A 23372-nucleotide genomic window follows, 5' to 3' on the forward strand; every position below is an offset into this window, starting at 1 on the left:
GTCTGAAGGTAAAGAACAGCTAAGGAGGTTCAGCGGTGGTCCGTTCCCCGGATTTTGTTCCGCTGCGGAATAAATAAATGAAAATCAATGAAATTCAACTACAACACACAAATCACTGCACTTCTGGACCTCACTAATGGCCAATCCCGAAGAACAAATTGCCACCCAGCTCCTGAGCAGCAAGTCACTTCCGGTCTCAGCAGCATGGCTCAGTAATTTCATGGACTCGACTGCGCACCAGCGAAACGTGCCCCTCTCGGCCTTGACCCAGACGGCCTTATTTCGCATCCTTGCCTCGGACTTTAGAGATTCTCTCTCCACACGAACACCGTCGTCGCTCCTTCCCGTCGACGTCTTAGACCCCACCGTACAAGAAAGACGACTCCAAAGCTTGATCCCTGTCCAGGTCCTCGATATCGAGGACATCGGCGCGAGTCTCTGGAGCCAAGTGGAAGCCATTGAGCGCGTGGAACGCGGAGAGGCGATCCGAGGACGGGAGATTGTGCGGACGATTAATGTGGACGCAGACCCGGAGCAGAACGCGGAGGGTACCGGTGGGAATCGTACTTCTGCGCAGCCAGAAACGGGAAATAGCAATGGCCCGCACCGGTTGGTCGTTCAAGATGCAGCGGGGACGAAAGCTGTCGCTATCGAGTTGAAGCCGGTTAGTGGTATTGCGCTGGGGAAATTGCCCATTGGGGCTAAGTTAGTGTTGCGCAATGTGACGGTTGCTCGTGGGATGGTGTTGTTGACACCGGAATCTGTTACGCTCCTTGGGGGAAAGATTGATTCCTTGGACCAGACGTGGAGAGAGGGTAGAAAGGAGAGACTGATAGCACGGATCACGGAAATGCAGGGGGAGTAGAAGGCTTGAGAACGGGTTTACGACTACAAGGCCTGTCCTTGAGTAGTGTCTAAGGTATGTCGGGATGCTTCTATTTCATCACTCATGCTCTAACTACAGCAGACATGTTGCAGGATGCCCTGCTCGACTATCTATAAGCGCAACTCTCATCAGGCGGAAGCCATCACACTAGTTTGTTGCAGACACCGTGTGATTCAGTTCTTCCCACCCATGCTGTTTCCATGGGGCAATCATAATCGCCCGGAGTGCGTCACTCGCCTTTCCGGTCTGTGCATATGCGGTAGATAGGTCAACGGCGTCAAGGTTGCCCCGGGGTGGGACGCTGCGCAAAGCTCTCTTAACGCCCATCTCCGCGGGATATGGTTCATCGGAGGCTGCTGCCAATTCCATCCACCCCTGAGGCTGGTAAGGTGATCTCATCACGGCTGCCGCAGCTTCTCCAATGCGTCTTGTCTCCTCGGGAACTCCAGAGTTATCAGTGAACCCTAAGGTAGACATGGCTGTTAAAAGCTTGACCAACTTAGCCTGTTCGTGAATCTCAATATCATCTCTCGTGATCATAATCTGCAAGTCCGATTCGACGGCCTCAATGGCATCCTTGTCGGAATCGAGGATCGCGATGGCGCCCAGTAGTGTGACAGCCCCGACATGTTCGGGGTTGTTCTCCACACAGTCGAATAACTGCTGGCGAGCGACGGCCCGTTCCTCCTCGCCGCCTTTAGCCCATAGCACTTGTGCGAGAAGGCATACCACTTCAGGCGCATTGTCCGCTTCCTGGAGAGCGTCACGGAACATATCAATCGCACTGTCCATGTTCCGTAGATAATAATGCGCCAGGCCCGCGGTCAAGTGGGCTGACAAACGCAGCCTGCTGTTCGTTTCTGGATCGAACTTCTCGGCGTCTTCTTCCCCAGACAGCATGAGCGCTGTCTCCGCCTTTTCGGCGGCTTCCTCGAATTCCTGACGTGCAAGGAGGACACGAGCAATATCCGCGTTCGCCTGGGCGTATTTAGAGAGGGATGACGCTGACTCCGACACCTCGTATTCTGCCTCTACGGCGGTACAGAGGGCCCGTAGGCTGGCTTCTGCGTCTGACAGTTCGCCAATTCTCTCAGCCAAAAGAGAGGACAGATGCACGAAGGGTAAATCGGACGGATCTTGCGAACAGAGCTGGTGGAGTGCAAAGAACGGTTGGATCAGCTCTGAAACCTCATTCGAAGCCGACGAATCTGACATAAGATGATCGAACAAGCTCAACGTGTACTGCTTCTTAGGCAATGGAACTGACGAGTTGGAGATATCAAAGGCATGCTCAAACAGACCCCTGGCTTCCCGTGGGTCACCGAAAAGAAGTGCAAGGAAACCTTGCCCAATCCAAGCTTGGGAATTGTCTGGATCTGTAGATTGCGCTCGAGTAAAGGCTTCGTTTGCAAGCTGGATGTCATTGTGGATGAGGTAAAGTGCCCCCAGGTTGGTCCAGACTTGCGCAGTTCTGTCGTTGAGATGAAGACTTCTCACAAAGGCATGTTGTGCGACCTTCGGGCTCATACTGGTAGTCACTACACCAAGTGCGTTCCAGAATTCAGAGTTCCCAGCCTCCAGCTCAATGGCCCGTTTGAAGCATCGGATTGCGGCCTTCAAAAACTTTCGCGATTGCTTCTTGCCTTGGCCCGTAGACACTTGCATACATCTGAATGCCCTGTATTCTGACCAGCCAAGGTTATACCAAGCAACCGCCTGAGCATGAATGTCCTGTGCTGACACATGGATGGCGCGCTTGTATGCCAGAATCGAGGCGTACATACATCTATCCGATAGACTGCAGGTCTCATCATCTGCATTTTTCAATTCTGACAGACGATCTTGTCCGACCTCATCGACATCTGTAAGGATGTCGAAGACTGCAGACTCAAGCTGAGTAGAGAGTAGTTTCTGTACTTCATTGATTGGGGCTCTTGCAGCCTTCGACTTGACATAGGAGAAGATTGAGCAGGCATCTCCTACACCTTTCCATAAATTGAAGATGTCGACCCTTTCCAGGGCTAGAGATGTTGCTACAAGAATCGCTTTACGGGCAAGTTCAATGCAGTCGTTGAAAAGTCCCTGGTCGAGGCTCTTCCAAGAGCTTTCCGTGAGTGTATGGAGTAGTGCAATAGACACGCCGAACTCATTCGGATGGATGCTCAGGACATCCTCATATCTCGCAATAGCATCGTCGTAATCTCCAAGCTCCCGCTTGACATTCGCTAGCATGTACCGTGCGAACCAGACTTGTTCCTTATCTGAGTTGGAAAGGGAGTCCTCCAACTGTTGGGCGTGCTCGAACGCTTTCGTAGCGGCAATGTAACGGCCGGAATGGTGGTAGCTCTCTCCTAGGCCAACCCATGAATGATAATCGCCGGGTGACAGTCTTAAAGCTGCCTGGAATGAGACGATACTCTTGGCATATTGCTGCTTGTTAATCTGGACAGTGCCCAAAGCAGCATATGGCCAGCTGTAACCCCGTCGTTTCGATCCCGGTGCAGGTTTAGCTTTGCCGGAATCCACAACACGTTGTGACAAAGCTTCAACAAGATCCCACTCTTTCTGATCCGCAAATGCCTTTGCGAGCCTCTCCGCTGCTTCGATCTCGGATGGCGATAGCTCAAAGGCTTTGTGGAAGCATCTTCGCGCCCTGCCCTTGTCCCTCTTGTAATCGGCGTAGAACAACCCGAGACTAGTGTAGGCAGGTGCATAATTAATGTTAGTCTGGATTGACGCAAGGAAATTAGCGTAGGCACCATTGCGGTCCTTGCGTGCGGCAGGTGATGGATCCAACTCCCACTGACAATAACCAATACGATAAAGAGTTTCTGATTTAAAATCTCTATTCTCCGAATCCGAGTTTTGTAGTTCTTCAAGCACATCTTGGAGGCCATGAAGTCCAGAGGTCAGATCACCGGTTAGTGCCCTACTCCAGGACAGCTCGGCACGAACCTTGAGGTTCGATGGGTCTCGTGCCAGAGCACGCTCCAGGAAGTTGACGGCCTCAGTATAATCCTCGTCTACCTTGAGAATAAGCCCAATCCCAAGTAGACAGCTCGTGGATTTTGGATTTCTTTTGAGGATTTCTTCGAATATGATTTTGGCCTCAGTGTGGTTCCGGGGCGACTGATAGTAGATCAGGGCGTTTGCAAGGGCAATATTCATACAATCAGTGGTCTTTTGAAGCTTCATGCCAGACATCTTGACCAGATCTTGAATGTTGCGAAGTCCTTTGCGAGACACATCCACAACGCTCTCGTACTCTTCAAGGGTCAAGTAAAATTCACCCAAGATGCGATGCGCAACAATTGAGGATCCAGACATCTCAAGTCCTTCGACCATCAACAAAATACTGTCTTGAACACCGAGTTCATTCGTCTCGTCACTTTCATCCTCGGCGTCCTGTTCCTTTGCCTTAGAATCTTTGTCCTTCGCCTTGGGGTCTTTGGTCTCCTTTGGGAATGGTGAAAGGTTGCTGGCCAGGAAACCTTTCAGGACTCTAGTAAGACCCGCTTCTGGGAAGAATTCGATAAAGTCTTGTAAAAAGTTGTGATCCCACTCTGAGAAGCTTTGGATATCTTGCCATTCAAGAAAGATTCTCCACGCGAGCTCGAAGGGGTGCTTGATAATGACCATATCGCGAGCTGCCACCCACACCTCCTCGCGCTTCGCTTTCTTTTCGTTTGCCGGAAGAACTGCGAGAACATCGCAGCCCCGCTCTAATATCTTCTCTTCATATGTACGCCGGACCTCATCGTCATGGCTCCAGTCCACAATTCCGCGATAAAGCTGTTCGAGTTCGCTCCGCCTGAAGGCCTCCCTCTTCACTTCCAGTGTAACTTGTTCAATGCGCGCACCCAGTCGTGTACGTCTTTCTCCTATCTCTCTGTTTATGAATTCTTTTTCTTCCGCTTCGGTCATCTCTATGAGGCGAAGATAGGTATGCGCAGGATGCGGGATGAGACCCTCTAGGACATCGTAGATGGGACTCGACGGTAAATGTAGTTCGAGGGCCTTTCGACATTGAGACCGTGTGCCATTTTTCTTTGTGAATTTGACATATTTATCAACAATTTCTTCGCAGCGTCGACGGTCATTTCTGGAGAGGGGTCAACTTGTGTTCTACCAAACAGCTAGAGGTGAGACAAATGGTGAACCTACGCCTCAGCAAGGATCTGGCAAAGTTTGATAACCGCCTCGCGATAAGAGTCTAGTCTGTTGTTTCCTTGCCTTTCATACAGACTGATCAGTCCTTGCCATGCTATCTTGTCGTTCTCTTTCGCACGGGTTGCTGCGAGGTAGGCATTTTCCGCATCTTTTGTCTTGTTGAGTTTATCGAGCGCAAGACCTAGGAAAACATTCCTAAAGACCGAATATACGTCAGCGGAGAATATCCCAAGAGTAGAAACCGGGTTACATACGCGTGGTAGTTTTGAGGTTCTTGTTGCACAAGAGCTTTGGCTTTCTCGGCCGCAAGCTCGAAGTCTTTCGAGTCTAGTGCTGTTCGCACCGCTTTCAGGGCTGCCTTGCTTGACATTCTAGTCCAATTGCTGCATAGCCTTGCGCCAGCAGTTGGAGAAAAGTATCTGGCAGATCGCAGACCAACAAACAAGCGACGGTTGAGAAGAAAGCCAAGTTGGGCAAATGTTCGGTTTGTGGGGAAGCCGAGCGGGCGGCGGGTGGTGATACGTCAGAGGGCCGATCTCGTGGCTGCTTATCGCCCCAGGCCGTAAGCACCCATCCGTCCATCTACTCACGGAGTACCCCCTTACGGCGCTTGGGAAGCGGTGTGGAACTGAGCTCTGGATCTTTTACGTCTTTCGAGATCCTTCAGATTGTATTTTCCCGGTCGCTGTAGGACGGTAAGCGTGGATCTCATCGGCAATGTATCATTGCTGAACTATCCCTCCTAACTTATCAGTTCCCATAGGTCCCGGACTAGCATTCTATGCTATTTTAAACCAAAACGTACTATTTCATAACTATACTCGCTGTTTCAGATAATCATGGGAGCTCCCCGGCTTCGAATCGAAGGCGCAACCTTCAAAGACCCAAATAATCGAGAAATTACGCTTAGAGGCATCAATGTCGCCGGAGAATCCAAGTACCCCAAGAGCCCTGATACCCCTTCCCATGTGCCCGACAAGTTTTTTGAGGCCGACGACGTTTCATTCGTTGGTCGCCCATTCTCGCTGGATGACGCACATACGCACTTTGCAAGGCTACGGAAATGGGGCTACAATACCATAAGATATATTTTCACCTGGGAGGCTATAGAACACGCGGGTCCTGGGAAGTATGATGACGAATGGATTTCCTTTACCATCGAAGTTCTTCGAATCGCGAAGCAATACCAGTTCTACGTGTTCATGGACCCTCATCAGGATGTGGTATAGTTCCCTCCAGGCGCACTCAGTGCCGGTGCGCATTTGCTGACAACATCCAGTGGTCCAGATTATCGGGAGGATCCGGTGCACCGGGGTGGACTCTCTATGCAGCGGGGCTTAACCCAAGGACTTTCAAGAAGACCGAAGCGGCTCTTGTTCAGAATACATATGACAACCCGGCAGAGTTTCCGAAGATGATCTGGAGCACGAATTACACCCGTCTTGTCTGCCAGACAATGTTCACCCTGTTCTGGGCTGGCCGGGACTTTGCACCCAAGGCAATTATAAATGGTGTGAACATCCAAGACTACCTGCAGGGTCACTTCATCGCTGCATGTAGATATTTTGCGCAGAAAATCCACGAGGCCGGTGATCTGGAAAATGAAGTAGTTATCGGATGGGAAAGCATGAATGAGCCCCATAGAGGGCTCATTGGTGTTCAGGACATATCAGTGGTTCCGCCTGACCAACAACTTCAACTAGGGACGTCCCCTACTGCTTTCCAGGCAATGTTAACTGGATCTGGACGAGCGTGTGAGGAGACGACGTGGGCATTCGGTGGCTTTGGCCCTCATCAGACTGGTCGGGAACTCGTGGACCCCGAAGGCGAATTGGCATGGCTGCCTGCAAGTTATGATGATCACAAATATGGCTGGAAACGAGATCCGGAATGGAAATTAGGCGAGTGTCTATGGGCACAGCACGGTGTCTGGGATCCGTCAACGGACCGACTACTCAGAAAGGACTATTTCGCTAAGAAACCTCAAAGCGGCGAACCATTGAATTACGATGTCTTTACGAACACATATTTCATGGAGCATTATAGGGCGTACAAGGATGCCATTCGAAGTGTATGGCCCGAGTCCATCATGCTTTGCCAGCCCCCTGTCATGGAAGTCCCCCCTGATCTCAAGGGCTCATTTGATGACGACCCCAACATGGTTCATGCCGTACACTACTACGATGGCCTGACCTTGTTGACAAAACATTGGTAAGTCGTGTTGCATTGCAGCTCGTCAGCTTGCCACTAATCGTTCTGCAGGAATCGACTATACAACGTCGACGTAATCGGCGTGCTTCGTGGAAAGTATCTCGCGCCAGCATTTGCTGTGAAGATTGGGGAGACGGCGATCCGGAATTGCCTGCGTGACCAGCTCAAATATCTCAGAGAGGAGAGCCTACGGTTTATGGGAGATCACCCCATGATATTTACGGAAATTGGAATCCCATATGACATGGACGACAAGCATGCGTACAAAACTGGTGATTATGGGAGCCAGATAAGTGCAATGGATGCCAACCATTTTGCCCTGGAAGGCAGCATGGCCAATGGCTTTACGCTGTGGCTTTACACAACACAGGTAAAGGGCCCCTCCATTCCCGGCTGACATGTTTCCTCGAGCACCGAATAGCTAATTCAGGCTTCAGAACAATCATGAATGGGGCGATAACTGGAACGGCGAGGACCTCTCGATCTTCTCTCTCGACGACCCCGAGCTGCCGAGCGGTAAGCTGTTAGCGATTGAAAGCGCATCACGTTCGCGGTCTGACCCTCATTCTCCAGCCTATTCAGAGAGTCAGAGTAACATGGAAGATCAGCACGTGGGTCCCTCCAATCTGAAAGACGCGTTGCGACCAGCCTCCATCACTTCCGACATCTCTTCTCAGATGTCCAAAGACCACAACGGCTTTCGCGCCGCGGAGGCCTATATTCGCCCAAGTCCGATTTTCACCAACGGCTCTCTCACACACCATGGCTTCGATTTACGGAATTGTACTTTCACCATGTCATTGGAGGCCAAAGAAAAGGCCGTCCGAGGGGATCAACCCACCGAAATCTATTTGCCTGACTTCCACTTCCCGGAGATACAATCCGTGGTGTCTGTCAGTAGCGGGGAGTGGACAATCGACCATGCAGAGATTGACTCTGTGAACATCCAACGACTTCGGTGGTGGCACCCTGAAGGCAAGCAGGACATCAAGGTGCAGGGAGTCAAACGCAAGCCAGGCGACCTAGCTAAAGTCTCCGGAGAGGATATAACCTATCTGGAACAATGCCAACGTGGAGCCTGTACTGTGATGTAAGGCGGATTGACCTGAAATATCGCTCAGCTTTGACGGTGGTTGGCGCATTGGGCGTTATGACATCTTTTGTTTATTGCTGCGCCGAATCATGGCAGTTTGTTCTTTGGCTTTGTTTTCTCCGATGAAATAAAGGGGAAAAGAATGCCAATGATTTAAAGTTTCTTGATCAGATAACAAGCGTCAGGGGTAACGACTTGGAAGTAGGCCTGAGGCTGAACCAGAATGAGAATTGGATTTAACGAAACCAAAGTGATAAATGAAAAATTGAGCAATATAATTGTTACTGTGATATTCACTCGGTTGTATCTTGTGAATTGCATGGACCCGAGTCGACTACTAGAACGGAGTAGTACTATAGAGAGAACTTAGAACCAGAGAACGAGTATAAATAGGAAGCGGTGTGGGCGGAACCCCTCCGAGAGTCGGTGTGGTGATTGGAGCGGCAGCGCGTGGAAAATTCAGTGAAAGCATCTGAAAGGGTAAAGGTGGGTGGGTGTTTGCCTGATTATTCTTGGTTGCTTTACTTTTTGGTTCCCTCTTTCCCAATCACAACAACCGCCCGCCTCCTGTCTTAGAAGGACTACTACTAGTCTCCCAGCCCGGACGCTCTTCCTTTAGAGTGGTGTATATTGACCTGTCGTCGTCGTCAGGGTTATTAATATCCCGTTCAATCATTTCCGGGGCGGGATTCCGGACAGGCAAGAAACACTGAGCCGGACGTGCGCAGGTGCTCTTCTGGACCGTGGTCCGCCCGCTGGAACTATTCGATCACGGGTACTTGTTGATGATCTGCTGCACTTCGTTCGATCCTGTCAAACAAAACCTTAAAAAAAGTCTGCCCAAAAAGAATAAAGCAAAAAACGAAAAAGCGAAAGCAAAAAAGTTAAGGGCTTGTATGAAGCCTAGGTCATGATCAAATTGCTCCAACGACTACCTAAAAGGAATTGAAGCAATCACTGCTGGACCCGTCACTAAACAAGCCCCCGGTCAATTTCAGGGTCGGGACTAGGCGAAAATGACTACCGAAGAGGATCTGTCGGAGAGCCGCATCGCAGACATCGTGCGCGCTCTGGAGCTCATCCACAATCCGTCTTCCACCAATGAGCTCCGCAGGGAGGCGTTGACGTTTGTTGAGTCGCAAAAGGAGAGCAAATCCGCCGCGCGTAACGGATTTGTGCTGGCATCTCGGGAGCAGAACGATCCCTTAGTCCGCTACTTTGGTCTGACACTCTTGGACCATGTCTTGCGGCACACCTCCTTTACGGCTTCAGCGCAGGTGATCGAGCTGAGGGAGCTGGTCCTCAAGCTGGCAGAGGCCATCCGGCCTGAGGATCCTGCATATCTCCGCAACAAGATCCCGCAACTATGGGCGGAGATCGCGAAACGGAGCTGGGGCTTGGACTGGATTGAAATGGACCAGGCGCTTGCCCAATTCTGGGGAGCCAGCCTGGTGCACAAAGAGTTGGTTCTCTCCATCCTAGAAACTCTATCGGAGGACATCTTTTATCGGGAAGATACCGTTTCCTCTTTGCGAGGAACAGATCTCAACCGAGCGCTGGTTGAGATTTTCACGCCGCTGTCGGTTTTTGAAGAGGTCTATCCGAAAAGGGATAACCACGTCGAGCTACGGTACGGCTCTGACGGCTGGCTGCCGCGAATCTGCGAGTTCCTTCAATATTGTATTGAGAACCTTCAAAACTCAAAACAAGCGAAAGATGCAGCGCTCAAGGCACTGGCGACTCTGAAATCCGTTTTGCTATGGGCCATTCCTAAAGCCATTATTTCCTCAAATTGTGTCCCTGCTATTGCTAGAGCTTTCACTTGCTCAGATGAGCAGGTGTTGTTGGCTGCCGTCGAAGCCCTGCACTCTTTATATAGCAGATCCAACATGGATATGGAGAGTTTCCAACCTCTTGTACACTTGATGTACGAGACCGAGTGTTTAGATATTATGCAGAAATTATACCAGTGGTCAATTGTGGGGCCAGACGACATGGACGATACCCGATACATGATCTCGAAAAAACTGTCCGAGATGCTATCGTACATCGCAGGATTCTTGGAGGAGAAGGGATTTTCTCTAGAGAGCGCGCGTGGCATGAACCTGCCTTTCTTCTTCCACCTGACAATAAGTGTTATTCAGCATCAGAGCTTGTTGGTCTCGATCCCCGTCCTCCACGTGTGGTCCAAACTCTTAGCCTCTGAAAGAATAGGAAACACTGATCTGGTTACCGGTTTGGTTCCGTCGCTACTAGAGATCTGCACCCAACGGCTGGTCCGATGGGAGGCCTTACCAACGGATTCCGATGATCCCACAGTAGCATTTTTAACTGACGATATCGATACTATCCCGGAAAGACATGCCTTTGTGGGCAATTATCGCAGATACTGCTCGTCAGTTATCGAAACGATCGTCCAGAAGCGGCCACAGGAAGCCATCCCACATATTCTGTCAGGCGTCGATACTAATTTGAACAACCTCTACAATGGAGTTGAGCCTTTTAACGGTTTGTTTGGCCTTGGGAACAGTGAAAATTATGGACTAACAATTCAAAACAGCGAAATCGTTCTCAAAGAGCTCAATTCCCCTGATGCGCGCCGATACACAGTTTGCCGTCGTAGAAGCAACTCTTAAGGGCTATAACAAATGGGTGGCCGCACACGGAAAAATGCCCCAGCAAGATGTAAGTACTGCCAACGTCACCAAATAACATGCTACTGATAAGCAACAGGAGCAAAAACGCAGTGATCTGGAGGGTATCCTGGAGAAATGGGCTTTCTCGCTAATGCAGCGGAGCTTCGAGGTTCGATTGTGCAACTAATAGAAAATGACCGAACACCCCATAGCTAACTAGAGATTCAGGACCCGGTTCTCAAGCAAAGAGTCATCAAACTTATCGTTGATATTTCGTCAAAGGCTCTCGATAAGACCCCTAGCTTTGCGCTCAAAGCCCTCGAATACATTCTCATGACCCGCCTTCCTGATCAGCCCGAATTTCCTGTTTACTCTGAAGCTGTGAAGGAACTGCATGGCTTGTCCAGCCATGAGCTCAGGCGTCTCGCAATGCGCTATTCAGAGTATTTCGCCGTGAGTCCACAACAAATACCTTTTCTGGGAATGCAAGATTAATGAGGTTTGAAGACATTCTACGACGTACTCGAACCGAAAGTCAAGGAGATCAGCTTCGCCAACCGGGTGGATGACAAACTCCAAATGGAGCTTACCTCCATTCTTCTCATAATCATGTATTAACCAAAGCTTTATCGCCGTCCTACATGTCTTTATACTGATCTTGCTAGGCAACGCGCGAATAACGTGGAACCGTATCTACGCCAGTCCCGCTTGGCATCATTTATCGAGCCCATAAGACAGGCTTGGCAAGATGAGGAGTTCAGGCAGATGAGCTCCTCTTTCGAAGGATTCTGCTCCATGCTTGGACTACAGAGCGTCGGACCGTTCATGCAAGCTCAACAAGCCCAGAAGCTGGAGGACTGGGCGTCCGTGCCTCTTGATACCGAGGGTAAGCGGATCCAGGAAGAGATGACTCGAAAGTTCCAGGTAATTCAAATATGAGCCGTGATGGTCTGAAGAGATTCTGATAGTTATGCTAGCAATTGCCTTTGAGAGGCACCAAGACGATGCTTGCTGTCTCTACAGATAAGCTCAAAAAGAGTGAGCCAGCGTACGAGCTTGCGTGCAATGTCTGGCATGAGACGATTCCAATTATATTGCCGACATTGCTCGAGCTTGTCAGGTAAAATGATTCAACCATTGCACTCTAAACTACATAGCTAACCTATCGCGCAGTAATGCACATGCCTTCCACAATCCGGCCAACTGGGGCGGTCTGCCCAGTGAGATGCGGACGGTTGTTGAGCGCATCTTAACCGACAGATTCTGGCAAGCAGGCATATCTACTGGTAGTCGGGATGAGTTCTACGCTAAAATCACCGCTTCACGGGCATCGCTTGAAGGGTTTGCGTCCTCGGTCAGAGGTAAGATCAGAGCAGTTAGAGAATCCTGCTACTCGATGCTCTACAGCATGAGCAGACTACGAGAGCACTTCTATGGGTTTGCAGAACTTCCAGGGCCTTTGTCTCAAGCTCTATTCAAGGACTCAGCCTGCCTTTCTTCACATCAGTTCTCTGTGCTTCTTAATATTGCGAGATGCTTAATTGACGACTGCCCGGTTCGCTTCCGTGCACAATTCTTGCCTCCGATGCTCTCAACCTTGTTCACCAACATCGATAAAAAGGTTACATCAGAATGGGCTCTGATCGAACAACAGAGAGAGGGTCTTGCGGACGCAGATCTGACTGATGAGATGAAATCTGAAAGTATCCTTCGACAATTGACGTATTCTGCGGTGATCATGGTGGCGAGCCTTCTGGATCCACAGAGAGGGGGTAAGTGACCGCATCCTGATACCCTGCTTCTTCGGCTAATACTTCAATGATAGACCCTGATGAGGAACCTGTGGACCCAAGCGCAGCGCATCCTCAACCTGCGCTCTCTGACTCCATACGTCATTTCGTCCTCTCCTCGCCGGAGATTTTTGAGCCTTTGATGCTTTTCTGCACCCATGCGCTTCGTATGCGTGATACCCGATGCTGCAGCATCATTACACGCGTTATCCGATCCATTCTACAGGACTTCGCCCCTCCCAATAACTCTCCAACCACAGTCCAAATTCGTGAATTCATATGCTCCGAGGTTCTTAAAGCATGCATTACATCCGTGCATGAGCCCTACTTTGTCGACATGCAAAAGGATCTTGCCCAGCTTATCTCCTCAATCTGGGTACTCTATGGATCGAGCACGCCTACCCCGCGCTCTGTGATTCTCAGCCTGCCTGGCATGGACGAGCAGAGGGTAGCAATGACAGAAGCGTCCCTCGTTAGATCTACCGCCGCACGCCAACAGCGAGCTCTCATCCTGGATCTCTTGGAAGGTCTGAGGGGCGTCAGCATCGCCGAGCAAGGAAAGATTCTGGGCTCGCGAGAGGAACGCCGCAAGGCCCGCAGCGCTTTACAGGAAAGATACATGACTGCCGAGATGGAAGGCCAGCAAAACAACAAGGTTGATATTAATGACGGGCCGGATCTGACCGGTGTGGCGGACATGTTTGGTTAGAAGGGTTTCCGCGTATATACTGGATAATGACTGCCTCCTTCACTCGCTTCTGTATAGTACGACGGTTCGCGCCATCCCCTTCCGTTGACATGCCCCAATTTCCTTGATATCCGTCATTCTGGCTTTTCTGGACACAAAGATAGAGTACACACCGTTAAAAGCCTTTCATAGAAAGTACCTTTTAGCCATCACGATATATTGATACTGATTGACTACACCTGTTCATTCGATGCAGTCCTTACTCTCTGCACTGAATAGATATTGGAACTCTTTTTTAACCCAGTAAAAAAACACATATTGCAAACTAACCACTCTCCTTTAGACGGTATATCTACATCATACAGTACCCCTTCCAGCTTTCCTATCGCCTTATTGATCTAACAGGCCCCGCACAAAGACTCCGAATTGTGTTGTAACCATAAATCAGGACCCGTCCACCGAGGTGCTCAAGTAAGCATGCAAAGTTAACATAAACGAATCCAAACACATGACAATTGCAATCGCTTATTGAGAGACCTTGGTGGGTGTGTATACGAAAGTAGGGCGGACGAAGCTGTATCAGTCAATTAATCAGTACATGCACCAATACTGACAATAGATGGAAGGCCATACCGCTCAGAGTGGTAAACCTGGGACTCAGAGCCCAAAAGCTCCTTCTCGCGGGCCTTGTCGGCGAAGTGACGACGGACCTGGTCGCGGTCCTCTTCGGCCTGGAGGAGAGGGAGGATGTGGAGACGGCCCCAGACCTTTTCGCGGGCAAGCTCACTATATGCAATCAGCCACTGTGCTTCTTTTGCGTTCAATCCGTGGGAGGGGGAAAGCGGTAGGTTACGTACTTTTGTTCGCGGATGCCGTGGAATAGCTTGTAGTAGCCGTAGCCCATTAAGAGGTGCATACCGACGAGGTAGGTGATGGGGCGGAAACCACGGGCGGGAATGTTACGCTGTTGAGCATGTTAGCCAGGGCGTCCTTGAGGCAGGTTCACGCCGGCAATGGGGCGTGATAACTGAGGCGATTCAAGTAGACATTTGGGCCGATGATTCCAGGGCAATTGAACACCCACGCGGGAAAACCGGACATGCTGCACATACCTTGTATTGAACTGGCCCGTAGCCCCCAACGGGGGGCATATCCTGAGGCATTTTGACGACTGACGGACACAGCAGCCTTCAATGTAATCTTGGGATATCCGTAGGGAAGATCCGCCGATGATGCTCGACGAAGTTGGAGTGGTGGTCACGTGCGACGGCTTTGGTTTGGTAATGCGGGCTGCGCTGTCGCTCATTGGTTGCTGGGCATTTTTTGGTGCTTGTTCCCGGAGCTTGGAGTTCTCTTTGGTTTTGAGAAATTACGATTCACCGCGACAGGATAATCTATTTGGTTTGACGCTGATATCGCACAATGGAGGACGACGAAAGGCCTAGGAAGTACCCCAAATTGAGTAATGACGACGGACAGGAGGATCCGGAGCCTACAATGACTGGAGCTGTGGGATCTGTTCCCCACGAGGACGCCGCCCAGCCCACTACGCAGAATGATGTCGCAACAGCAGCGAATGGTGCCGATGACAAGCCAAAGGCTGGACAGCAAACTGTGGATGAAAGCAAAGAGGATGCGCCCAAAATATCGAAGAGGCAATTGAAGAAACTCCGTCGCAGAGAACAGTGGGACGCGCAGAAGGATCAGCGCAGGACTCAACGCAAAGAAAAGACGGCCGCAAGGAAACAGCGCAGGCGCGAGGCATTGAAAGAGGCAAGAGAGGAAGGTGGCCAAGAAGCAGTAGACCAGCTTCTTCAGACCTGGCAGCCAAATCGGCAAAAGTTCAAGCAATCGACTTTGTTGCCGATCACTCTTGTTGTGGACTGTGGCTATGACGACTTGATGCTTGAGAAGGAACGGATTTCCCTTTCATCACAACTTACGCGCTCGTACTCCGATAATCGGGGAGCGCCCTACCGTACTCACATGGTGTTCTCTTCCTTCAATAAATTACTCAAGGAGCGTTTCGACACAACCCTAGCAAAGTCATATAATAATTGGAAGGGAATCCGCTTCATGGACGAAGATTTTGCGCATGCTGCAGAACAGGCAAAGGAATGGATGAAGGAGCCCAATGGAGGTCAGTTGGCGGGCATGTTTGCTAACCAGACGGACGCAGCGCCTGAAGACGGAGAGATTGTGTACCTCAGCAGTGACAGCCCAAACACGCTGACAGAACTAAAGCCATACAGTACCTACATAGTCGGAGGACTGGTGGACAAGAACCGTCACAAAGCAATTTGCTACAAAACGGCAGTGGAAAAGGGAATCAAAACCGCTAAATTGCCTATTGGGGATTACATTCAAATGGCCTCGCGCCAAATATTGGCGACCAACCACGTTGTGGAGATTATGATCCGATGGCTGGAACTCGGCGATTGGGGTGAAGCTTTCATGAAAGTTATTCCTCGGAGAAAGGGTGGTACACTGAAGGATTCGGGGCGAGCTTCTGAAGATCCATCGCAGGAAGGCGATGTTGCCGAAGCTGACTCGGATGAAGAAGCGGAAGCTGCTGAACCAAAAGATGAGGCTGCTGAACTACAAGCTGAAGCTACTGCTCCTAGTACCAATCCTTGATACCATATAGGAAAAAAAAGCAATTTTAATGAACCTTATGTTCAGTCGACAGTATTGTACATAGCACAGTACTATACAAGCACGTGACTAGACGACACGTTCCAGCCACATGGTCGTAGCGCCACAGCGCCACAGCGGTTGCCACTGACGATCGATGACGGAAGATCAACACAAACAACTTTTCCTTCGCTTTTTACCAAACAAGACCAGCAGTTCTGGAGATCAGAGAGCCTCCCTTGCTTTGGTGAATATCGCGGCACTGTCATTTGTATCGTCAGCTGCTTGGTGATGGTCCTCTCCTCCTAGTATCATCTCGTTTTTTCTTTTTTTCATCTTCTTTTTTCCCTTCATAGTCGTCCTCTTCACCACATCCTATCTGACTTCCTGCCGAACCCTGTTCTTTTCCACTCCTGGAGTAAACAGCCGCTGTTGCTCAGACAGCCAGAGATCGCAGCCATGTTTATGATCCGCAACGGTATGAGCTTACTTTTCCTTCCTCCACTTCCCTTTTATTCTGCCCCTCTTTTAATCTCCAATCTTGATTACCCCGCCATCCACCCCTCCCTCACTTCATTACCACCCTATCATTTCACTTTCCCTTGACATCCCTATCTGACACTAACGCGTTATCCCTTGGCTTCTAGTGAGCAAGTTCCTCTTCGGGGATACTTCTAAAGAGTCTATCATCGAGATCCCTCAGGGGGAGCTTTATCTAGTCCGGCCTCTGTCACCCAAGGGCTACTCGGAACTAATCTTCAAGGACGCGGCCGCGTCGATCCGACGTACCGGACAGGAGTATCAATATCAACTTGTGATCCAGAGAGCTTACGAGGAGGGTGAGGAAGAACTAAGCGCCGACGAAGACGAGCAAGGCGGCGTGGATAACTTCGACAAGGACGAGAAGATCTTCCTTCTTGACGAGGCTTTGCACTTCCGTACTGAAGTCCGCGAAGGGGGCGCCAAGGTTCTTGCTTGGAGAGACCTGAGCGGTGATATCGGCGACCTGTACGAATTCGTTTGCGACCCGTCTGTACCGTCGGATAAAATCCCTACCTTTGAACTGGCTGCCTTCCAGTGCCAGTACGAGCGGAAATACAGACAAAGTGCTCAAAAAGCAACCGAGCAGGATCTTCAGCAGTTCTCGTACCAAGAGGAGAAGCCCATCCCCTCTGCGAGCCCCATCTCATCACCAACCAAGTCTCGCGCTCACTCGCTTACTTCCGGAGAGTCAGCCGCCGCGATGGCCAAGGATGTTGAATATCAGAAGTCGAAAGGACAGATCAAGCCAGCTGACAATGGAGAGGGGCCCACTGTGGCACCGCCATCGGCTGTGCAGCCTGAAGCTACGGAAGTTCTTGCGAAGGAAAAGGCTGAGCTGCATATGTTTGACTTCCCAAGTGGAACATTCGTTATGCAAGATGCTGATGTGACTGCCACTGTGTCCGAGGTCGGTAACTGGCAGTATTGGCTTCAAATCAGCGGAACTGAGAAGGAATGGCTTGGACAGGCTGTTGTCGCGGATATTAACCCTGTCTTTAACTTTGAATATCTTTCCTTCATCTTCAACCACTACGCTGAGGATGGGTCCGCATACTCTTGGCTTTTACGCTTCAAAGACCAAGAGACTGAGGAACGCTTCCAGGAGGGTCTGATGCAAGCGCTCTGGGAACAACTGAACGAGATGAAATGGGTCAAGGTGAAGGAGGACGACCGGGAATATGTTTTGGATGCGTTCCAGGACCTTACCATGGAGGACGCAGCCGACAACCAGGAGGAGGAAGAAGAGGAAGAAGAAGAAGAGGAAGATCAGTACGACGGTCAACGCAGTGAACACTATGACAGTGATGAAGAAGAGGATGATGTGGTTACACACGATGATGACGGTAATGTCAACTCGCAACTTGCAGTCGGCTACAAGCACGATAGATCGTTTGTTGTCCGTGGTTCCAAGATTGGTGTCTTCAAACATACGCCAGACAACAACCTTGAGTTCTCTACCACTATCTCCAAGGTGGAGACACCAAACGGCAAGCTATTCAGCCCCAAGAAGGTTATGTTGCATGCCGAGGACTCCAACATGGTTCTTCAAAACGGGGATGACCCTAACTCTCTCTATCGCATGGACCTGGAGTATGGTAAGATTGTCGACGAGTGGAAGGTTCATGACGATATTCCTGTCAATACATTTGCACCAGAAACCGTAAGTCTAACAAACATCAAATGAGTACATCTGAAGCTTTGCTAACTGTGACAGAAATTTTCCCAAATGACCAATGCTCAAACCTTCGTCGGAGCCTCTCAGAATGCGCTCTACCGCATTGATCCCCGTCTGGCAGGCAACAAACTTGTCGATGCGGATCTGAAGCAGTATGCTAGCAAGAACGACTTCTCGTCCGTGGCCACGACTGAAAAGGGATACATCGCGGTCGCTTCGAATAAGGGAGATATTCGCATGTTTGACCGCCTGGGAATCAACGCCAAGACGCATATTCCTGCACTGGGCGAACCTATCATTGGTCTTGACGTGTCCGCCGATGGCCGCTGGGTTCTAGCTACGTGCCGTACCTACCTTCTTCTCATTGACTCGCTGCAGAAGGAAGGCAAGAATGAAGGCAAGCTTGGTTTCGAGCGTTCATTCGGCAAAGACGCTAAGCCCCAACCTCGTCGTCTTGGTCTTCAGCCAGCACATGTCGCACAGTTCCAACATGAAACCAAGAAGCCTCTCGCTTTCACCCAAGCTCGTTTCAATACGGGTGTTGACTCACAAGAAACGTCGATTGTTACGGCAACGGGTCCTTTCATCGTCACATGGAGCTTGAAGAAGGTGCTTGCTGGGCGCAAGGATCCCTATACGATCAAACGGTACTCTGAAGAGGTTATGGCAGACAACTTCCGATTCGGCTCTGACAAGAACGTCATCGTCGCCTTGCCAAACGAGGTCAACATGGTTGCCAAGAGAGCTCTCCAGAAACCCACTCGCGAGAGCATCGCAGGGCCCCCAGTCACCCCAGGCCGTCGCAGCACCCGGTGGGGCAGCCGTTTGGGACGAGATGATATTGTCAACTCTCCATACTAAACGTCCGGCCCCGTTCTCTAGTCAAGTGACTTTGACTTATTTCATTACCTCGTTTTTCTTTTCTTGTACACTGCATACCCCCTTCTGTCTTCCTTTTGCTTGTTTATTGCCTTTTTTTCCCCCCTCCTTTAATAATTCCTAGACGTTCTTGCACCACTTCTATGATCTTCTTATGCAATTTCCGATACGATAAACCATGGACGATCTTTCTCCTGAGGGCGATATGGTAGCTTACCAATGAGATGGAAAGGGTGGGATTGAATGATGGTCTTTGCAATCTCGAGATAAATCTCTAGTAATACTTGAGTACGAATTATGAATTCCGAACGACATTTCTCCAGTAATGAGTACTATACCTATTCATTTACGTATGTGAAGTATGTATGGCTCATGAAGTAGCATAAACTTTTCTCTTTCCTATCAACCTGGAAACTATGTAAGATTCAACAACAGTGCATAACACGATGAGACCAGCCACACCGTGCACGGGTATTATAAGTAGATAGATATATCCAAACGGCTCGACAAAGACCGGCTAACCGACGTACTAAACAAGGCACCCAAGTCCCCCATACACCACAATCCACCAAGATACTCCACCTGCATTACATCCAAAGATGAACTCGACCAACGAATTCTCACGAACCGACATACCATACTTCGACACCAAGGATATCAAATTTGACGCCTTCATCTGACAGGGGTTCGTTGCCGAATGTCTGGCACCCGGCACTCACGCCCTTTTCCAGGCTCGAGTCAATCCACAGACCATAATGGCCATCTCTGCTTCGTTATTAGTTATCATAAGCAATCACTGCCGGGATTCAGAAGGAATGCGCTTACCCTCCACCTAAGCTGAGAAATCCCGTTTCACAGAACATCATATAATCGTTCACTCCGCTGTATGGGAACGCTTTAAAGCGGATTCTCTCTGGAGTACTGGCGCCGCTAGTACGCCCGCTAGTTGCTGGAGGTGCCAACTTAGCATCCCTCGCCCGCAGGGTCGTGGATCGACCAGCATGCGTGGTATCAGCGCTCGGCGGAAGGGGCAGACCGGCGAGTTCGAGCATGTCCTCCGATGGGGGCCCGTCGCGGGGCAGGCTCAGGTTCGTAGGGGGAGTGAGAACGCTCGCGCGCCAGAGGAAGCATTCGCCCGTGCCGTAGTAATGAGAGTCTGGATGCGGGGGGTCGGTCATGTAAGCACCGAACACGGCGCCGGAGGGAGAAGAGTCGCGGACGATGAGGACGTAGCCCGCCCGCGGGCTACGGTGAGACATTTCTCGACAGTTTTCATAGAGGGTGGCGAGCGAGGCGCCGTCCCGGTCCAGGCTATAGGCTAGACGCCAGGTGTCGACGAGTTGCAGGCGGGCTGGGACTAGCAGCCGGATTTCCTCGGCCAGGGCGCGAGTTAGGAGCTGTTGTTCGAGATTGGAGGGGTCGCCGGTGAGGGTGAGGGGAGTGAGCGGCGGGGGCTGGAAAGGTGAGGCGGTTCGAACGGGGGTGAAGACCTGAGATGAGGTGATGGAGTCGTTTGGGGTGGTCATGGAGGAGGATTGATTGCGGTTCATGTTCTTTGATTTCGAAGCTGGTGGGTCAGTGAGGCGACGGTACAGGCCTGATACGACATGTGTGACGGGGTAGGAGAAGTAGGATGCAGTCGATTGATGAATCTGGGAGTTCGATTGTCGAGAGCGAGATGCGGATCTCGAGCTGGAGGCGGAGGAAGACATGCGTACGGCGGGGACGGGACGGAGGGACGGAGGAGGAGCTCACGGATCCAGGGAACGAAACTGCCCAGGCATTCAATTGGCTACCACGCAGCTGCAGAAGAAGGCTCGAGTCAAAATGACGCGACGTGGAGACGTTGGAGAAGCTGTGAGAGGAGATTGAAATCAAGATAACAAATGATCGTTTGAGTTTAGTTCCCTTTCGGGTCACGGGTGGGGTGATGCCCTGCCTCATAGGGCGGCGCATTTCAAATCACTTGGATTTGTGTCTCACTTACAATGCTACAGCACAATTCTCCTAGTACATCCAAAGCTATCTATACTGCCCACAGATTTCGAATTACAGAGCAAGAGATGGGAGATCCGACAAAATTAAAATAGAATGAAGACTCTAGAAAGTGGCATAGTACGCTCTCATAAATCGTGAAATGGCAGCCATCGTTAGATTTAGGATCCGTTCGGACGTAGATCCACAGTCTCGAATTCAAGCCCCTTGGCTTCAAACACATGCCCCGGTCGTAGCGCATCGGTGTAGATGTTGGGCTCGGCGTGTGGGTGAAACAACCCGGGCTGCGTACAGTTGAGGACCGTCTTGAGCCCGGGCGGGTCGGTCAATCGGAAAACGCCCCAGTCCGGCTTTTTGCTCGGAGCGCAGACGATCGCAATGCTCTCGGGCAGCATCACTTGGTATCCAGAGTGCGTATGCAGATCTCTCGAGCTCATGAAGCAAGTTTGCGTCGGGTGGGTATGAATCCAGCCGAGGATCATCAAGTCCTCCGAGTCGCAGTATTCAAATATTGCAGTCTCGTTCACCGTTTCACACGTGTCCGATGTGGCGGTTTGTTCGGGGATGAGAAGCCGGGAGACGAACAGAGCGTTGGATATCAAGGTCCCACAAAGTATACCACATGTTTCCAGATTACGTCGTGTGTTCGAAGCTGCTAGCGACAGGAACGTGGATCGTAGCTCTGGGGGTAGGAAAACCGTCCGGAGAGGGGTACCATTCTCCAGGTAGGCGGCCGGTTTGAAGGTGAAGCTGGATGGGTCCAGGTTTGAACGGCCATCCCCACCATCCGCGACTGGCTTGACTTTCGCCGGAGGGGCTGGAGCTTGTGTTTGAGCTGCGGATGTCAGGGGTACCGCGGAGATCTTGTCCGGTCTTGGGGGCGGCGATGGCCCATCTAAGACCACTGGCTGGAGAGGCTCAAATCGTTCCTTTGGAGGCCGCATCGGGGCCGCTGGTAAGGACATCGTCGCATCTCTCGCTCCGTTGGTCACGGAGGGCGCAATATCTAGCGCCTTCTGGCGAGGCACTGTTGGGTACTTATATGTGGACGAAACGGATCCTGGAGTTAACGGCCGCGCCGTGGATTCTGTTGCCTTCTTTTGACGGTCCGCATCGTGCGCATGGTCCATGTTGATCCTGACATCTTGTATCCGTCGACTCAGGTCATTGCCCGTATCTGTGCCCTTCTTGTCCAGAGCGCTCTCCCAGTCACCCCAGATACCTGCGGGGCGCCGACGCTGCTCCTCTTTGGGTGCTATTCCAGCTTGGCGTACAGTTCTCCTAGCTGTGGCCCTCCGGTTGATTTCCGTCCTTGCTAGTTTAACAGCCAGGTCTCGGTTCTCGCCAGCCTCCAAAGGCGTGGCAACACCTACCAATGCGGGATGCTGAGGCTGCTGCTGGTTGGGCCCGGCCTGGTTCGTTCCTAAGGGCGGGCTTCGAGCTTGGCGATCATTCATCAACTCGGTATAGCGTTTATATCGTTTATTGATTCGAGGTCTGAGGATTTCCAACTTCTTGAGATTCCTGTTGACATCCTTGTTTGCTTCCATCAGAGCTTTCCGATTCTGCTCATTTTTGGCTTCCGAATGTTTTGCCAGGTTCTCGAGAACCAACTGAGCATGGCGAAACAATAGGCAGTACGCTTGTTCATCGTCTCCCTCGCGTTCGTAAATACCAGCCTGTAAAGGGGACTGCTCGTTAGCCCTCGGAGATTCAACGGAGTCGGTAGCATCAAACTGACCTCTCTCAGTAAATTCGTGGCGGTCCGTAGCCAAAACCGCAGCGGAATCGAGGGGTTGTATTCATAGTTCTGCGCCTCTCGGGCAATATCCTCGACCTTTCGAGGGGCTGAGACCCCCGCGCCTGTGGCCAGAGGCACATGCGAGGCCATGGTTGCGCATACGACGTGAGCGTGCGTGAGGAAAATCAGTAATATAAGTTCCGATAACCTGAAATGTCCGGTTTCCAAGCGACTCGTTCGATCATAAGGTGCAACGAGGGATCATCGAGGTCTGCCGCCACGGCGTGTGGGGACGTTCCGCATCGACGGAGCAGGCAGCCGGACTCTGCAAAAACCTTTGGAGCAAATCGATCTAAATTATAAGCACTGATAGATCTGTTGGGTAATAATCGATCGATCAGAATGAGAATTGTGCTGTAAAAACAGCCGGT

The 23372-nt window shown here is 50.9% G+C and overlaps 9 protein-coding genes across 9 annotated transcripts; 5 read left to right on the forward strand and 4 right to left on the reverse strand.

Annotated features, from left to right (window-relative positions):
• Positions 1-136: 136 nt before the first annotated feature.
• On the forward strand, positions 137-865 carry BDV37DRAFT_280147 (OB fold domain-containing protein; the record flags this gene model as incomplete). Its single annotated transcript, XM_032086498.1, has 1 exon — positions 137-865. One exon carries the CDS (start codon positions 137-139, stop codon positions 863-865), a length of 729 nt encoding a protein of 242 aa, XP_031944555.1.
• Positions 476-5480, reverse strand: BDV37DRAFT_241279 (SKI complex subunit tetratricopeptide repeat protein SKI3). The gene is made up of 3 exons (XM_032081164.1): positions 5311-5480; positions 5051-5251; positions 476-4988 (listed from the first exon to the last, which is right to left on the reverse strand). The coding sequence occupies exons 1-3, from the start codon at positions 5424-5426 to the stop codon at positions 1034-1036; spliced, it is 4272 nt and encodes a 1423-aa protein (XP_031944556.1). The 5' UTR covers positions 5427-5480; the 3' UTR covers positions 476-1033.
• A 250-nt stretch (positions 5481-5730) lies between these two features.
• BDV37DRAFT_241289 (sterylglucosidase 1) lies at positions 5731-8679 on the forward strand. The gene is made up of 4 exons (XM_032081165.1): positions 5731-6279; positions 6336-7267; positions 7319-7637; positions 7705-8679. The coding sequence occupies exons 1-4, from the start codon at positions 5896-5898 to the stop codon at positions 8359-8361; spliced, it is 2292 nt and encodes a 763-aa protein (XP_031944557.1). The 5' UTR covers positions 5731-5895; the 3' UTR covers positions 8362-8679.
• Positions 8680-9156: 477 nt separating this feature from the next.
• Positions 9157-13794, forward strand: BDV37DRAFT_29297 (karyopherin MSN5). The gene is made up of 9 exons (XM_032089284.1): positions 9157-10868; positions 10921-11045; positions 11094-11165; positions 11225-11449; positions 11504-11607; positions 11662-11920; positions 11974-12116; positions 12170-12768; positions 12822-13794. The coding sequence occupies exons 1-9, from the start codon at positions 9377-9379 to the stop codon at positions 13493-13495; spliced, it is 3693 nt and encodes a 1230-aa protein (XP_031944558.1). The 5' UTR covers positions 9157-9376; the 3' UTR covers positions 13496-13794.
• On the reverse strand, positions 13748-14669 carry BDV37DRAFT_29319 (putative NADH-ubiquinone oxidoreductase subunit GRIM-19). Its single transcript, XM_032089356.1, has 4 exons — positions 14587-14669; positions 14332-14438; positions 14108-14260; positions 13748-14048 (listed from the first exon to the last, which is right to left on the reverse strand). Exons 1-4 carry the CDS (start codon positions 14635-14637, stop codon positions 14000-14002), a joined length of 360 nt encoding a protein of 119 aa, XP_031944559.1. The 5' UTR covers positions 14638-14669; the 3' UTR covers positions 13748-13999.
• A 65-nt stretch (positions 14670-14734) lies between these two features.
• Positions 14735-16288, forward strand: trm10 (tRNA (guanine(9)-N(1))-methyltransferase). Its single transcript, XM_032081166.1, has one exon. It carries the CDS (start codon positions 14897-14899, stop codon positions 16109-16111), a length of 1215 nt encoding a protein of 404 aa, XP_031944560.1. The 5' UTR covers positions 14735-14896; the 3' UTR covers positions 16112-16288.
• Position 16289: 1 nt separating this feature from the next.
• BDV37DRAFT_241293 (uncharacterized protein) lies at positions 16290-19526 on the forward strand. The gene is made up of 3 exons (XM_032081167.1): positions 16290-16586; positions 16756-18311; positions 18366-19526. Exons 1-3 carry the CDS (start codon positions 16568-16570, stop codon positions 19185-19187), a joined length of 2397 nt encoding a protein of 798 aa, XP_031944561.1. The 5' UTR covers positions 16290-16567; the 3' UTR covers positions 19188-19526.
• Positions 19527-19599: 73 nt separating this feature from the next.
• BDV37DRAFT_29415 (putative oxidative stress response protein Oxr1) lies at positions 19600-21139 on the reverse strand. Its single transcript, XM_032089583.1, has 2 exons — positions 20031-21139; positions 19600-19970 (listed from the first exon to the last, which is right to left on the reverse strand). Exons 1-2 carry the CDS (start codon positions 20915-20917, stop codon positions 19826-19828), a joined length of 1032 nt encoding a protein of 343 aa, XP_031944562.1. The 5' UTR covers positions 20918-21139; the 3' UTR covers positions 19600-19825.
• BDV37DRAFT_29426 (putative endosome-associated ubiquitin isopeptidase (AmsH)) lies at positions 21140-23194 on the reverse strand. The gene is made up of 2 exons (XM_032089598.1): positions 22942-23194; positions 21140-22879 (listed from the first exon to the last, which is right to left on the reverse strand). The coding sequence occupies exons 1-2, from the start codon at positions 23089-23091 to the stop codon at positions 21362-21364; spliced, it is 1668 nt and encodes a 555-aa protein (XP_031944563.1). The 5' UTR covers positions 23092-23194; the 3' UTR covers positions 21140-21361.
• Positions 23195-23372: the final 178 nt, after the last annotated feature.

This window comes from Aspergillus pseudonomiae (assembly GCF_009193645.1).
Source record: "Aspergillus pseudonomiae strain CBS 119388 unplaced genomic scaffold BDV37scaffold_12, whole genome shotgun sequence".
NCBI lineage: Eukaryota > Fungi > Ascomycota > Eurotiomycetes > Eurotiales > Aspergillaceae > Aspergillus > Aspergillus pseudonomiae.

What these genes read in the sequence shown, in the direction of transcription:
- BDV37DRAFT_241279 (XM_032081164.1), bottom strand. Translation starts at nt 5,426, where the DNA reads ATGTCAAGCAAGGCAGCCCTGAAAGCGGTGCGAACAGCACTAGACTCG. An exon ending in GAACCTCAAAACTACCACGC is followed by an intron (nt 5,252 to 5,310) that starts GTATGTAACCCG and finishes TTCGGTCTTTAG; the next exon opens with GAATGTTTTCCTAGGTCTTG. An exon ending in TGCCAGATCCTTGCTGAGGC is followed by an intron (nt 4,989 to 5,050) that starts GTAGGTTCACCA and finishes ACCCCTCTCCAG; the next exon opens with AAATGACCGTCGACGCTGCG.
- BDV37DRAFT_241289 (XM_032081165.1), top strand. Translation starts at nt 5,896, where the DNA reads ATGGGAGCTCCCCGGCTTCGAATCGAAGGCGCAACCTTCAAAGACCCA. An exon ending in ACCTTGTTGACAAAACATTG is followed by an intron (nt 7,268 to 7,318) that starts GTAAGTCGTGTT and finishes ATCGTTCTGCAG; the next exon opens with GAATCGACTATACAACGTCG. An exon ending in TGTGGCTTTACACAACACAG is followed by an intron (nt 7,638 to 7,704) that starts GTAAAGGGCCCC and finishes TTCAGGCTTCAG; the next exon opens with AACAATCATGAATGGGGCGA.
- BDV37DRAFT_29297 (XM_032089284.1), top strand. Translation starts at nt 9,377, where the DNA reads ATGACTACCGAAGAGGATCTGTCGGAGAGCCGCATCGCAGACATCGTG. An exon ending in GAAAAATGCCCCAGCAAGAT is followed by an intron (nt 11,046 to 11,093) that starts GTAAGTACTGCC and finishes GATAAGCAACAG; the next exon opens with GAGCAAAAACGCAGTGATCT. An exon ending in TAATGCAGCGGAGCTTCGAG is followed by an intron (nt 11,166 to 11,224) that starts GTTCGATTGTGC and finishes CTAGAGATTCAG; the next exon opens with GACCCGGTTCTCAAGCAAAG.
- BDV37DRAFT_29319 (XM_032089356.1), bottom strand. Translation starts at nt 14,637, where the DNA reads ATGCCTCAGGATATGCCCCCCGTTGGGGGCTACGGGCCAGTTCAATAC. An exon ending in ACGGGCCAGTTCAATACAAG is followed by an intron (nt 14,439 to 14,586) that starts GTATGTGCAGCA and finishes CATGCTCAACAG; the next exon opens with CGTAACATTCCCGCCCGTGG. An exon ending in CACGGCATCCGCGAACAAAA is followed by an intron (nt 14,261 to 14,331) that starts GTACGTAACCTA and finishes GATTGCATATAG; the next exon opens with TGAGCTTGCCCGCGAAAAGG.
- trm10 (XM_032081166.1), top strand. Translation starts at nt 14,897, where the DNA reads ATGGAGGACGACGAAAGGCCTAGGAAGTACCCCAAATTGAGTAATGAC.
- BDV37DRAFT_241293 (XM_032081167.1), top strand. An exon ending in ATACATTTGCACCAGAAACC is followed by an intron (nt 18,312 to 18,365) that starts GTAAGTCTAACA and finishes TAACTGTGACAG; the next exon opens with AAATTTTCCCAAATGACCAA.
- BDV37DRAFT_29415 (XM_032089583.1), bottom strand. Translation starts at nt 20,917, where the DNA reads ATGTCTTCCTCCGCCTCCAGCTCGAGATCCGCATCTCGCTCTCGACAA. An exon ending in TTTCTCAGCTTAGGTGGAGG is followed by an intron (nt 19,971 to 20,030) that starts GTAAGCGCATTC and finishes ATAACGAAGCAG; the next exon opens with AGATGGCCATTATGGTCTGT.
- BDV37DRAFT_29426 (XM_032089598.1), bottom strand. Translation starts at nt 23,091, where the DNA reads ATGGCCTCGCATGTGCCTCTGGCCACAGGCGCGGGGGTCTCAGCCCCT. An exon ending in CCACGAATTTACTGAGAGAG is followed by an intron (nt 22,880 to 22,941) that starts GTCAGTTTGATG and finishes TCCCCTTTACAG; the next exon opens with GCTGGTATTTACGAACGCGA.